Source organism: Zeugodacus cucurbitae, chromosome 4 (genome assembly GCF_028554725.1).
Source record: "Zeugodacus cucurbitae isolate PBARC_wt_2022May chromosome 4, idZeuCucr1.2, whole genome shotgun sequence".
Taxonomy (NCBI): Eukaryota; Metazoa; Arthropoda; class Insecta; order Diptera; family Tephritidae; genus Zeugodacus; species Zeugodacus cucurbitae.
In genome coordinates this window covers 23,022,235-23,038,398 of record NC_071669.1, presented here as the reverse complement: position 1 = coordinate 23,038,398, position 16,164 = coordinate 23,022,235, and the positions used below count along the sequence as shown (strand labels likewise).

At 32.2% G+C, this 16,164-nt stretch overlaps 1 protein-coding gene and 1 non-coding gene across 2 annotated transcripts in view; both read right to left on the bottom strand.

The window, feature by feature from the left end:
• Positions 1-358: 358 nt before the first annotated feature.
• The window catches only part of LOC105214583 (organic solute transporter alpha-like protein), a 36,635-nt gene continuing 20,829 nt past the window's right edge, over positions 359-16,164 (bottom strand). Inside the window, exons 2-6 of the mRNA XM_054229195.1 lie at positions 3,710-3,986; positions 3,160-3,641; positions 1,091-1,216; positions 900-1,026; positions 359-776 (exon numbers count right to left, since the gene is read on the bottom strand). Of these exons, the coding sequence (XP_054085170.1) occupies positions 682-776; positions 900-1,026; positions 1,091-1,216; positions 3,160-3,641; positions 3,710-3,887 (1,008 nt within the window). The 5' untranslated portion in view covers positions 3,888-3,986 and the 3' untranslated portion in view covers positions 359-681. The remainder of the gene's footprint in view (positions 777-899; positions 1,027-1,090; positions 1,217-3,159; positions 3,642-3,709; positions 3,987-16,164) is intronic.
• Positions 1,307-1,379, bottom strand: Trnam-cau (transfer RNA methionine (anticodon CAU)). Its single transcript has one exon. It is a non-coding gene; the product is annotated as a tRNA-Met (tRNA).

The following is a 16,164-nucleotide window of genomic DNA, read 5'->3' as shown; positions in this document are numbered from 1 at the left end:
TACTTGCGGTAAATAGATAGTTTTATTACGCTTTTGAAAATCACTTTAATTATTTTAAATGGAAAGCTTCAATAAAGCATTATTGTTCATCAAACCATGGTTTATGCTAGTTTATTAATTATTGGACGCTCGCGCCACCTATTGGAACCAGTTTTTGTGTTTTCAGGGAAAGGATTACTGGTGATATTTCGAATTTGGCACTGCTGTCGAAAATTTATTTAACAAAATTTCTATAAAAATATCCAAAATACATCACTCTCAGTTTATAGATAATTATATATTTATTTCACATTTTTCACTATAAAATAGTATCGACTACTTACTTAACTAAGTATATATATATATAAAATTGTAATTATGATAGATTAATATGTATTGAAAGTATTTAGTTATCACAATTTTTGTCATTAAAAACGTATTATTAAAAGTGCTGAAATGTTTTAATTATTGTAAAAAAAGAAATTTAAGCTACCTGGCCCATAACAATTGACTAAACGATAACTAGAGCTTACATTTTATAAAATTACTTTAGAACTACATATTTTCATAAAATATGAGCTATATTCTATAAGAACTACATTTTAAAGCAAGCTAACTACATAAGTATAAATGTATTTTTTTTAAGTAATCACTTAAGTAATTAGTTTTAAGGATAAGTATTTATTTATTTAGCAGCATCTCTTAATTATCGTCGACTTGAACTGGAATTCTGTAAGCATTCTGAGCGAATAGCGAGACCAAGACCATTTCCACAAGCACCAAACTATTAATGATGGCTGCAAAGAGAGAGAGAGAGGATTGGTAATGATTATGTAATGATTACTTTTATATGTACTTATGCGTGTATTATTATTGTAATGAGTTGAAAAATTTATTTTTTTTTTGCTTCAAAAACTTACACTGCTTATAGATAATATGATTCATTGGATAGTCACCACCCAGTAAGAACTTATCCAATTGTTTGTCCAGAATGAGATACTGCATCTTGCACAACAACAAAATCAACTGTAGCGCGAACATTTTTTTCTAAATGGAAAATAATTTCGAAATTAATAAAAATGTATACAATTAAGTACTGTAATTAACTCACCGTTGTATTATAATCACTGTGTAGATTATTCACCACGCGTACTGTTATATTTAGACCCCAGGAACCGATTATAATAGATGAGATGATGAATGGTAGGAAGTAGTATTGCACATCGTGGAATAAAGCCTGTGGATGAAAAAGAAAATTATAAATTATTTAGAAATTCAATTAAATTACAAAAAAAAATAATTTTATTGAAGTAAATAAAAAAATTAATGCCCCGGGTGAGGCTCGAACTCACGACCTTAAGATTATGAGACTTACGCGCTGCCTACTGCGCCACCGAGGCTATGTAGAATACCCTGTCAAATGCCTGCTATAAGCTGGTCTACCTAGAACACTTTATTGTTATTATTGTAAGTTTATATTTTATTATTTATAATAATAATACACAATTGTTGTCGATTATTTAATAACGCTAATGTACATATTTGTTTATTCATTTATAGCCTAGCCGCCGGCTGTTGTTAGGCTTTGCCTCTATTTACCCACATTGTTGGTGTTAGACAATTACTACAACAAACAATTGGTGTGGCGCTCGACGGTCTGTTTTTGCTGCTGCTAATTGCTCTCTACCAGTTTGTTAAAATAACAATAACAAATAAGTTAAATAGTATACTTTTAATGATAATGAGTTGCATGATTACTAGGTTTTTTAATGCAAGTAATTAATTTTACATCGGGTTCCGCGTAGCTAATTTTAGCATTTTTTTATTTTTTACGCTGTAGTTTCTTAATTATATTGTCACATTTCCTCATTTAAATATTACATATTCACTATAATATGAGTTGCATTAGCTCACAGATGATCATTATATGGTCTACGTTTTAACCAGTTTTTTCAAAATAATGACTCCTTAAGGGCTTTTACGCTGTTTAAAAAAGGAATCCCTGCAAAGCGGTCTTGGTAAGTTCTAGTAACTGATTTCACGAAACTTCGAACTGAAATTTCATCCAAATATAATTTCATTTATTTTGATTAGTTCCTCGAAATTTTCCATTTACCTTTGAACATTATCTTTGAATAAGTTCAAAGTCGGGCATATAAATTAGTAATAACAGCTGTTTCAAACAAAGTGAGACAATTCGTGTGTTTACTTCAAAATTGCGAAACTATTAATAGTCAGTCAATTTTCAGACTTAGTTGTTTGCAAGAATGATGGCAATAAGGTTGGTTCATGAATTGTCATAAATGGAATGAACTGTCAAAATAATTATGAAAAACCGTCCCGCTCGTTTATTTCATGACATCACTAACCAATTTTTTCTGTCAAACGCACCCAAAAAAAGTAAAGAGACGAGGTTTTCGTAATCTTTATTTCTTTTTTCTTTTGCTGACTCCGGCTAATCTTCCGTCTCTTTATATATCCTTCCTGAATTCCTTATTTCTCTTTGTTAGAGTAATTCTTTATTGCTTTTAGCAGCCAAGAAACATATCATGCCTCAGTAATAAGAGAGGAAAAAAACAAACTAGACAAGTTCTATTACTTATGGCTTTGTAATAGAGTCTAAGCGCTTTGTCGAATCGTGAGAGTCATTTGATCCATTAGGCTTATATATAATCTAAGGTTGATTACAAAGTAAAGAGTTTGTGCTCCTCTTAATTAAGAATATCTTAACGTGTAAAAAGAACTAAAAAATAGGGGAAATAATAATGTCGAGAGTGTTAACAAGATCTCCGTTTTCCACTGACTCTTTTATAGACATATTTAATACAAAGTATAACATAATAGAGGATTTTATAACAATGGACAGGTTTAACCAAAGTGAGACTTTAATAAATTGATTTTAAATTGGTACATCATACTACCTAATATAATTCCCAATCTCGGAAGATTCAAGACCAGGAAGGTTGAAGTTTGAGAACTTATTTCCTATCATAAATACGATCTAGAGACAGTTATTTTTTATACTGTTGACTTCAACAATTCATTATTAATTCATTATTGGTCTAGATACTATATGATAATAGTTCTGACAGTGGTGTCATATTACATCTGACTATAATTCTGATATAAAGTTGACCTATTCTCATTAAATATATATTAATTCAATGTCCTTCGACTCACCATATCATTGTAGAATATACCATTCAACACCAACATTATGCTGCCCTGTACGAACACCATTTGATATACGAAACACCGCAATAACACAAAACGCCCTCTGGTGGGCGTCACACCTGGTAAGCAAATACAGCAACAGCAACATGGTGGCGTCTTAATCGCCACAGCCATACCGGCTGTCTCCTTAATAAAACTGGTCTCAGAGCCAATAAAATGACCGCACAGTTGATAGAAGATGACGGCACCGACCGTAAACGAGAGATGCATCACAGTGTGAAAGGTGAACCATAACTTCGGCAAGAGTAGTGTGAGCAATGCCACAAGACTGATCAGCGGATACAAGGATACGAGCGCTATAGATGGCGCGAGCAGTGGCTTGCGCAGCCGTTGCTGTAGTTTAGCCAAAGTTGTGAGGAAAATGGAAATGGTGAGCATAAAGGTTAAGACGGAGACGAAGATGCACAGTGTAACGAATGGCGTGAGATCTGCGGGGGAGAGGGTGATAGAGAGTTAAAGTGTGTATTTTTAGTAAAAGTTCTCTCTAAATACTTACTATTGTAGTACTCTGCTAGTGTGGGATGTGTAAAGATGCTATGTTCATCATCGTAAGTGAGATTTTTGAACTCCTCGCTGTTCAACACTGGCGTCGCTGACAGATCCTCCAAACTGGTGCCGGCGAGTGGCGTAGTGGACTCTAATGCTGTTGTTGGTGTTGCAGTAGTTGTGGACATTTTTGCTTTTCGATTCTCTGGACTTCAATGAAATAATTTTATATTTTTCATATATTTACTCCGTTGGACCTCTACTTTTTGCTGTTGTGTTTGATGAAGCTGTAAGTGAATTAGACAAATATTCCCTTTTAATTATTGATTTTATTAGACTTTTCATATATTGAAGTGCATTAGTATTATATCTAGTTAAACATATTTTAAATTAGTCTCGCTCTTCATATTGAAAACCTTGAAATTTTGTTTAAATATTTATTTTTGCATACAAAGTGCATACTAATTCAAATACAATGGTTCTTCAATTGATGTTAAACAATTTGTTTACACTGTTATTAGATAGCTTTTGAGTGTCAGTGTTATCAAAGGCGTACTTCAACTCATATATCTAAATAAATACCAAAATAAAAGTACTCATTTCTAGTATATATGTACATATGTATTCAACATTTTAATAATGGCACACTTCACACAGTTCGATGTAATACTTTTTGATAACTACAGTGGTGTGAAGAAGTTTCGCACTACTTCATATGTACTCCACTGAAAGCGTACTACTTCTATATAGCTCAAAAGTAAAATACATAATTATTTTAACTATGATTGAATATCTACACTTTAGTGAGTATGTTTGGAGATCGCGGAAAATTACTATCGAAATTGTGCTCAAGAACCGCTCTTATTCGTTAATTAAAAGTGATTCATTATGGTTTGGTTAGGGTCAATATCGAAGATATTTAAAATAATAGAATCTCGAAGAGATCAACAAAATATCTTTGTCAACTAAACACTAAGTCAAACTTTAAGTTTTGAAAAATTATGAGACAAATTTCAAGAGAAAGTGCTCATTCTTATTCTCATTCAATAAAACTGTTATTGGTGGTACCACAATATATCGCTCTATGTCGAAAAATGTATAGTAGGTTTTATAAAAAACACCGAGAGTATTTTCTCTTCGAAATTCATGGAAATGGATATAGATATTACTAACAATTTTTAATATATCCCAATTCAAAAAAGTTAATAAAATGTACATCGGAATTTCGAGAACTGAATCATCTTAAATTTTAGCGATCTTAGGAATCTTCACACTTCTCTTTCTGATAAATTAATAGAGAGGCTGAAAAATCAGGCAGAGCAACAATTCACTAAAGAACACTAAAAAGTGATTGTTACGGAAGATAACATCAAAAAATCTAAAAAATTATTATGGATTTTAGATTCAACAGTGAAAACAATCACCAAATAGTAAGAATTAGTCTTTAATAGTTTTCGCGCATCGCAGATATGCCGGATCTGGCCCCAAAGGCTGTTTTCTGCTCTCCAATCTTATGAGACTGCTCTTCGGATTTCAAATTGAAGCACCAGAAAATTTATTCTACAAAATAACTATCGATCTCACTCTCGATTGCAATTTTGTTGAACTAAACCTGTTATATAGAACGATTTTTTTTTAATAAGTGATTTTCTGTCTCTCTGATAAACTACGACCTACAATATAAATGAAAGTTAAGTTCCTTTCAACACTTTCCAAAGAAAACTAATTTTTCCACTTTGTCTGCGAAATTACTGACCTCCACTGTACTCTATCTGTATACGATTTCATTTTGAGCTCTATAAATATGATATATCATTCGTCACTTCCCCTAAATAAATTTGCTGAACTCATTCAGCTGTGAGTGCTTGCAAAAAGAGTTGGTACACAATATTTAATTTAATGCTAGAAATGATATTCATTGCATCAAGTGGCATGGCAACATGGTTAAAAGACAATGCAGCGCACTGAATGTTGCAAGTATATCAAGTGTCAAAGCCATTTTAATGTGTCACAACGAGTTAAGTGGATTTACAAAGAAAATGTTGCATGCATAGATGCTTAAGTAAAATAACTGTTATTTTATTGTTTCGGAAAATAAACGACTTTGATTTAAATAATTTGATATAAATATACATGTATGTATGTATATTTCTATGTGGCAAATACACTTGAGTAAATCGCCTGAGTGAAAGTTCTTCTTAGCAAATCGAGCAAATTTAGTCAAGCAACACAGAAATTATTCTCAGCAATACAAATGATGCTCAAATTCTTACGATTTTCTATATAAAGCATACATTTAATTTAAATCCCCTGGAATTCCATCAGCCACTACAATGAAGTCAATTGAATGCTTGTGGCATTGTTGGTGTATGTCAAACAGGAAGGTGAACGTTTATGATGGAATCGATTATGTTACAAGCAGATGTATGTATTTATATAATATTATTTGTTATGGCACACAACGGGTATTGATTGCTTTGGAGATAGCACAATAAATCTACTATATACTTGTATATATGTAATATGTATGTGTGTATATACATTTGGTTATAAAATTGCATATCATATTTTAAAGATGTTTGATTCTTGCAGATTCACAAAATTGTCGGTATTTGTGTGCATATTTGATTTTAGTCTGAGCCATTGTCAGCTGCATCTTACAAAAGTTATTCAAATAAGATTTAAAATATACATACATACATTTACATATATACTAAGCTCTCCAGAACACCTACAGTGTATTGAACTTAGACTCTTTAGTTAAAACTACTTTACTGCATATATCAAGTAAATAGAGTATATGCAGTAGCGCCATCTATGAGTTCACTCTTTGAACATTAAGACTGTCAAGAAAATTTTCGAAACAAAAATCCCTTCATGCCACTTATGCGTTATGGACTTCTGGTTTAACGTTCAATTTCAGTTGATCATTCGCACAATACTCGGTTCGAAATAACCAGAATGAAACCGCATGCTCATCTCGGGCGAAGCACTGTCAAATTGATAGAATTCTTTAAAACTTACATTTGATATTAACAGAATTTTTTACGACGACAACAGTAGATAGGCTCCGAAGAATGGCGGAAAAGTCTCTTTTTATAGACATAAATTTAATCCCCAATTTAAGTTATACTACAAAGGAAACACACTTAAATACATCAATAGAAGTCAAGGCAAAGCAAAAAAAATTCTTACAAAGGATGATCCATTTCGAGGTTCCCTACTTTTTTAAAGAAAAATACACAGAGAATTTAAATTTAATGGGGAATGTTTATTAGCATTCGAAAGTACACTTTTTGTCATTTATTTGTTAAAGATTATATCTTTCAAATGTTGGCCCCGACTACCTCTCGGATGAACCATCCGTTGATGTTATGCTCCAACCCTGAATCGTAGCGGGATTGTCCGCGTAGACTTTAGACTTTACATATCCCCACGGAAAAAAGTCTGAAGTCACACGATCTTGGTGGCCAATCGATCGGTTCAAATCGTGAAATTATCTGCTAACCGAAGTGTTCTCTCAATAAATCCATTTTTTTATGCGACTTGTGAGAATTGGCGCCGTCTTGTTGTTACCGAGATCACGAGCTTCTATTTCAGGTATCAAATAGTCGGTTATCATTGTTGTTTTGCTCGTTTCTATTCGAATATTATCGAATAATGAAAGCTTATATTTAAAAAATGGTATTGAAAAAAAAAAAAACAATCCCGCAGATTTTTTATTTTTTTTTCTTTCTGATTATACTGTATTGTATACTTCATTTTATATATTTACTTTAATACAATTTTATATATAAGTGGCAACCCTTTTCAATAATGTTTTGGTCTTTAAGACCACATGAACATATTTACTTTGAAATTCAGTTATTATGTCAATTCTAATATACTTTATATATTAAAAAATCAAATCATGTGGCAACTCCACTTAAAAATAATTTTAACTTTCACAAGATATTTCTACAATTACTTTATTATGAAGGAGGCATAAAAAATGTCCACAAAAATACTTTTATAAAAAATATTAATTTATATAAATTCAGATATATTAAAAAAACTTTTTTTTTCGGAGCATATAAAAGCACTAAAGTAATTTTCCAAAGATAATAAAAGTTCAAAATAATTGTTGGTGCACTGCTAACCCATATATATTCAAAAGACCTGTACGAGTATATGTACATATTTGAGCTCATTTGAGCTCATTATTTTATAATAATTATATTAATTCGAAACTTTTTCAATTCCAAAACCGTTGTAAAGCAATTTGTCACACATTTTACCTAATTATTGTAATTGAATAAAGACCAACTAAAAAATTGTAATTATGACATAAAAATAAGTTCGTAAACTCAATTATTCCACGTGAGTGATTGACAAAAAGTGCCATTAATTCCAAAAGTGCCATGTATTGGTAATCTGATACTGACAAATTACCATTTAATTGCTTATTAACTTTTTTTTCTAGTTGAGCATCAACAACAAATGAATGGTAAATGATTACGTTTTTTTCCACCGTTTTTTTACTACTTTCTGATATTTTTAATTGCGTCAAAATAAGCGACGAGATAATCAGGAGCAGCACTTGTCGTTGGCAGCGCAGTGAATTGCCTCTTGGCGGCTTATCAGTAATCATAGCCACTCAAGTGGCATTAAATCGCTGTCATTTGATAAGCGAAGAAGCACACAAAAAAAGCAGCAGAGGAATCATAAGTGTCGGCAATATTCAATAATTACCGCTATTTGTAGTTGTCACTGAAGTGACAAATGACGCGCCAAATGAACCAAACAAATTGCCAACGGCGAGGCGAGTGGCCATGCATCAATAAGCGTTTTGGATGCAAGTACTTAAGTACTTAAGCATTTGGCAATAGTTCAGCCCTGAAAAGCGACTAAGCTTTTGAATAACAGCAACAAAAGCGAATCAAAACACACCGTTCTTCAAACCACAAATTCATGGTCATTTTGATAGAAATCTCTTTCATGTTATAAACGAAAATTATAAACATCATTTAAAGTAAATAACGCAATTAGTTGGAAATAAAAGTCAGTTGAGAGTTGCCAGCTAAGTTGCGATAAATGTTTGCGCGCAATTAAACGTCACTGAACACCGTTGCTCGACTTTACCCGGCGTATGACGTTATAGAAAACCAGTTTAGTGCCAAAAAAGAGTAGAAAATGCCACAAAAAGGAATAAAAAAATATAAATTATATTAAAGCGCTTATTGCTAATGGCAGACTTATGTAATATCCAGCGCCGGTGAATGAATGACCGCGAGTTGTGTAACATTTCGACGACTCTTGTGTTTAGCCACCACTATTATATGGGGCAATGTATCAAAATGCAAAGGAATGGCAACACTTTTAAGTGCCGATTGGTTACGCAATGCGTGACTTTTGTAATTAAATGCGTCAGAGTTTGAACGCACCCAAGTAAAGGCGATTTGCGAACTGTCTAAGATATTTTAATGATTGCAAGTAATTGAAATTAGTAGATTATGTCAAGGTCTACATACTGTTACAAACATTTGTGTGCAACTAAAAGTAGTACTTGAACACACTTATTCTTCATATAATTTCAAGTAATTACCCTTAATGTCACCTCAGATTTCAGAGAATACTTTCTTAATGCATTATAGCCTTTTAGCACAGCCAAATTAGTTTGATACTATATGATTATAATTGAGAAACCCGTTTTTGGCTTTCGCACAGCCGGCTACTCGATTAACGATCAGCTGTTACACACTTTTGTTTTTGCTGTTCATAAGAAGTTGGTGAGTTTCATCAGCTGATTGCTATTTTATCAATAGCCTCAACCAAATTTCCAGCATGGACAACTATCCGTTGAATTGCATTCCAGTTTCAACTTGATTTGTATTCGATTAAAAATTAATGCAGTAAAATAAGATCTTTCTTTTGTATGGTAAATTGATCTAATCTAATCGATTCGGGCTGTTGAATAACTAGTGTAGTTCTATAAACTCTTCTCTAGACTAAAGTATGGCAAAGAGCATTATTAAAGTCGATACTGTCAGTTAAATAAAATATCCAGAAATATACGCAAATGTTTAAGAAGCAAATATCGATTTTGGGTCAGGTCTCAGATATGGACCGTTCATTTTTAGCTTGATCTATCATGTACATAGCAGTAACTTCTACTATAGATGCTCTCTGTTCAAAGTACAGTATACTCTCGAAAAGTAAATCGATTGGTATTTTGGGTAATTTACTTTTTCGAATAATTTACTTTTCCAAATATATACATAAATTATCTGTTTTTATAATATTAAATGCATTTTTAAACTTAAAAAAATCATTCATTTATTTGCTTCAATAAAACATATGGATTTACATGAAAAACATATTTACATTTATTTACATATGTACATATGTATTTACTATGAAGAGAAAAAATATTGACTATTCTTTTGTTTTTCTTTCTTTTGCAATATATGTATTTTCTGCCCAATTTTGTACGAAAATTCAAAAAGTCCGACACCTGATTTGCATCGTTTTCATTTTTAAACCAGTGGATCAAGTAGGAGAGTTTATTTAGTTTATTTAAAAAGACGCGATAAACAAGAGAGTAAGTGTTTTTGCAACATCGTAAAAAACGCTGCTTGCTTCGTTTCGAATTTTTTATTACACTCCCTCAAAAGTAAATTAAAAAATTTACTTTTTCGAGGTGCATGTGTAATATTAAAGGTGATTAACTTTTCCGCGATTATTTACTTTCTGAGAATTTACTTTTCGAGAGTATACTGTATCAGCTTCTCAAACCATTGGTATGGTTTATAATGTTTTTTATTCAGTGTTATGTTTTTAATGACTATTTGGATCTCTCAACTTTCTTATTGAAGAGCCACTATTTCAAAATATCTTTATACGTAACATATTTATTTTTTAGACATATATTCCATCTACATCATTTCGACAATTAATCTTTTAAATCAATTATATTCCAGAAGAGACATCCTTTGGACCTTTCGATGATATCGTTTTGAAGATATTTTTTGAATAAGAGAATAATTTGAACAAATGAAATAACAAATTTTTGAATAAATATTTACGTTGATAAATATTAATTATGATTACATGTTTTTTGGAATTGCAAAGTTTTGTTCGAAATTAGGTTTCGAACTGCTCCCAATTTTTTTATACTCTCGCAACCTGTTGCACAGAGTATAATAGTTTTATTCACATAACGGTTGTTTGTGTCACCAAGAAATATAAGAGTTAGATATGGGGTTATATATATAAATGATCAGGATAACGAGTGAAGTTGAAATCCGCATGTCTGTACGTCCGTCTGTCCGTGCAAGCGATAACTTGAGTAAAAATTGAGATATCTTAATGACACTTGGAACACATATTCCTTGACGCCCTGAGGAGGTTGCCTTCGAAGATGGGCAAAATCGGTCCTCTGCCACGCCCACAAAATGGCGAAAACCGAAATCACATAAAGTGTCATAACTAAGCCATAAATAAAGTTACGGAAGTACAATTTGCAACAGAGGATTACACTTGGGAGGGCCACATTTGGCTGTAATTTTTTTGGAAAAGTGGGCGTGACCCCACCCCCAAATAGGTTTTTTGTATATAACTCGCAAACCAATAAAGCTATATAAGCCTTTCTGCAGTCGTTTCTTTTAGCCATTTCCTTATACAGTCCAAAAATGAAAGAAATCGGATAATAACCACGCCCACCTCCCATACAAAGGTTAGGTTGAAAATTACTAAAAGTGGGTTAACTCCCTAACCAAAAACGTCAGAAACACCAAATTTTACATAAGAAATTGAAGAAGGAAGCTGCACTGAGATTTTTTTTTAGAAAATGGAAAATGGGAGTGGCGTCGCCCACTTATGGGTCAAAAACCATATTTCAAGTACTATTCGACCGATTTCAATGAAATTCGGTATATAACACTTTTTTGACACCCTGATGACACGGGTGGAATATGGGCGAAATCGGTTCACAACTACTGTCAAGTGCTTCTAGAAAAGTGCGCTCATCTCATATATGTTTCATAGATTTGCATGTTTAACTGAAGCTACAGTGTGCCGTTCTTCCAACTTCAAGTAGCGTTGCTGCAATTCCAGTAGATGCGAGAGCCAACATAATGCCATTTTGAGATCGAATTGTTGCCAAAATCACGTTTTTACACATTTACCACCGTTTCTTCGCTCTTATTGGTCGTGATACTATGTAGCCTATAGCCTTCCTCGATAAATGGACTATCCAACACAAAAAGAATTATTCAATTCGAACCAGTAGTTTCGGAGATTAGCGCGTTCAAACAAACAAACAAACAAACTTTTCAGCTTTATAATATTAGTATAGATTCATAAGGAACCAATGAAGCTAGTGGAATAAAACTTTATACAAATACTGTATTTGAGCTGTGACATCACTTGTGGAAAAATTGTCAAAATCGGACCATGACTTTTCAAGGCCCCTGATATCGAACATGAAGAACTCAGTGCCTAAGGTTAATTTTTCACCGAAAATATGGATTTAACTATAGACTATACTCAGATATTTTTATGTAATTCATTCCCTCTGAATTTTTTTCTTATAACAGTTTCTCTCTGTACCTGAAATGATAAAAATCGGGTCATAACTTCCCCCAGATCCCATATTCCTAATTATAAGTAATATTAAATTAAGGGAGCGTATAGTCTTCGATACATTGTATCTTGGTGGTGAAAACGAGTGAAATCGGTTTAGGAATTACCTCAGTCCCCATATACTATATATGATGATTTTCGTTATTCTATTGAACTTTATACCAAATATATGGGTCGATTTGTGTTATCTTCATAAAATTACATCATTAAATTGCGAGAGTATAAAATGTTCGGTTACACCCGAACTTAGCCCTTCCTTACTTGTTCGTATTGCATGTGTCCAATTGTGAACTGTGGTTTGCATAAATGAATACCTAATAAATTTTATGCAAATAAATTCATTATAATTAACTGAAAAACTTTCTGCTAACAACTTAAGACAACCAACTACTAACTGCCATATACACCAACATTGAGGTGTTGGTGAGGGATTTGTGCAAATTAACAGTAAAAAAAGCACAAATCACAAAATGACGACGAAAAATCCGTCAGCTCAGATAAAGTAGCTAATTAGTTATCTAATTTAAAGTTGTTTGTGTTGTAAATTGTTATCAAATTAGCGAGTAAATATGTATTTGCTTACATAACGGTATTACAAAGCTTAATGGCTACTTGCCTTTAAATGTGCTCATACTTAAACAGTTGCAAAATTAAAATCAACAAATAATTAAGCATTGGAATTAGTTAAATAAATAGAAATAAAAGCGTTTGCCTTTTTTCACTTAATTGACTCAATTGCGACGAAATTAAGGGAATTACATTGAAGTAGTATACGGAAATGTTTACTTAACTTTCACTTAAGATATTTTCTACACTCTACTGAGTTATAGACATTATTGAAAATAAAATATGTATATTGTTTTAAAACTTAAATTCTTATGAAAAAGCCGGTTTATTGTTGACTAAATACCTGTGTGAATATTGGTATACCACTACTCAATTAATTACTTATTACACAGTTCTTTCCAATTGAGTTCGATTTTGTTTCTACTCAAGAAAACCTTGTCAGCTTTCCGAGAATATTTGTATTTAATTCAAGCGTGGCTTGTCCAAAGCTTCTTAGAATCACAATTGCAAACATCAATGAGAAATATCTAATGCAATGTTGATCTCTTTACTAGAATGCAAGCGCACACATATAATAAAAATTATGTCTGTCTGTCGGTATTTCGGAGAATTCTCAAATTAATAAAAATTTAAACAAACAAACAAATAGTTTGATTACAAGAAAAAATACCTACATGCAATCAAATTCTTTAAAAAAAATCCCCTATTATGAATAAAAAAATGGCAACACGCAAGCTGCAAAATTATTATGAAATCAATAAAAATTTAGATGCACAATTGACTTGCATTCTCTCAGCTGAATTTTCTAATTCAAATTGATACAACTATCTGGCTGATGTTATCATTGGTTTCAACGCAATTGTGTGGGCATTAATACATACATGTCTGTAAGTATTCATAAAAATCCAGCAGTAAATGACACTAGTTCAAAGCCTTTGCAGAACTACTTGATTAGGAGGCAGTACTAGTTCTCGATTTTGCACAATGAAGTGATTTCAACATTTTTCTCTTTTTATGTTCCACTTCATTTTTACTCTCTTCCCGCTGAACCATCAGTGATTAAACTAATACTACGTTCGGACCGACATTGAAAACATCTTGAAAACACAATTTGTGGATTGTGGAACCAAAGTCGTTCTGATCGACATTTTGTGTTTTCGATGCGTTTTGATTGACAATTCACAAATTTATTTGTTTGATTACATTTGACCATTTAAATACTTCTGCAACGTGTTAGAAAGTACCAAAGTTTTGTTAAAATCCGTCTGTCCGTACAAGCGATTACTTGAGTAAAACTTCTGATATATTAATGAAACTTCAGGAATTACACCATCTTTCATAAAATGATTTTTGTTTTCTAGTGGACTTTGTTCCCAATACATCAAGTTGAATGTCATTTTAAAGCGCTTTTTTCTCAAAAAAATTTTGTGAGAGATGACTAGCATAATAGGGTGACATTTTTTTGTTCTTTAATCATGTAAAAAATGGAGCACATTCAAAATGGTAATGCAGCATATGTATAATGTTAAAATACAAAAAGTCACCATTCGAGAAAAGAAAAGAAAACGCGCTTAATAACATTAAACAAATAAATTGTGAGCGCATAAAATGTTCGGTCACACGCGAACTTAGCCCTTCCTTTCTTATTTTTATTTCTGTTTCTCCATTATTTGACAAAGTAGTGGAATTTGTTCACAATATCAAATGACAATTTAGAGCTGGCAAAATATATCTTCCAATTATATCGACTAAACTAGTGCAGACATCGATTATGATGAGTGGGATGTAAGTTTTCAAGTAGTTTTCAGCGAAAACTGTGATTTCGCTTGACAGATTATGCATGGATGAAAACACAAGTTTTCGTACGAAAACCCATTTTTTCTATGAAAACATGATTTCAATGTCGGTCCGAACATAGTATAGCGGAATTCATTAAAGAAAAATGTATTTTTAAGGTCCGAAATCTATAACGCTTTAGAATATCGAAATTATGGCATATGTGATATGGAGAAGTTCAATTAGATCAAAACATATTTTATTTGATTTCAGAGGTAGAGATGTAGCCGATCTGGGACATAGAAAAGTATTTATAAGATTTTTTATTAAGAATTTTTCTTCAGGGAAAATACAGTCTGATCTTCTAACCCGTTCTAGGAGGTTCTATGATCTAGTTCAATGTCAGATAGTATTTTACAGTTCATTTATACGGGAATAGGCAGTTTTTAACCACAAATGTGAGTAAGAACTAGCCTACTATAGATACGTTTCGCACCGGTTATGTGATAGTAATCAAATCTGCAGTTCGGAACTAGTACTTTTCATGACGAACCATCTTCTTTTTACTGAAAGCTAAATATTCGTAGATACGGAAATAAATACATAGACCTTAATTTATCTCTCATGAATAAAAGTTCTACAACTACTATACTAGAACTATATTGGAGATTAGATTCCTTTTTTTTCGATACCTTCGTCTACGAGAATAATATAATTCATACCGTTCTGAAATTATCACTGGGTTCTTAATTTTCTTACAATGTTTTGAAAGTTTCACTTTTGTTGGTCATGTGCTGCTGTTGCATGTGACTTCAGTAATTGTCGGTTATCAATTATAATTTGAATTTCTAATGTAAATATTTATATTTTTTTACAATGTGATGTGAATCGCATCAGAAAGACATGCAATAATATTTATTAAAGACGTCACAAAAAACATGTAGGTTACTTAACAACACGCTAGGCTTAAAATTGAAACGGAATTACTTAGCTTTTAGATAGAGAAGGGGGAGGTCCCTTTTCTAATGAGAGCGATAGTTCCGTTTGTTGGTGCAAGTTTCATTGAGATGTAGAAAATGCCCTATTCAAAATAACGTATATACTCGTATTGTTCATATTTTTCAGTGAACGATGAATATTGAGTGATTTCATTTCCTGATATACCGGCCTTTTATGAAAGATCGTTGAATATAAATATACATTTAATTTGATAGTTCATAGTTAGAGGTTGATGATTGATTGCCAATATCAATCAAATTTGGTGTTTTTTGTTTCTCGGACTTTTCATTCCTTAATATAATTTGATACTGGACAAAATTCCTTATTTTTCGTCGGACCTCTTGTACTAAATATGATGATCTCGGCCTTCTTCGTATTTATTGAAACGGAAATTTCTTATAAATAGTTGGGATCGGATCCAATTCGGTAGAAATATTTCGGAGTTCGAACCTTCGTTTCGTGATTCGATTGAAGGGCTTTTACTGATTTTTGCTATCCAAA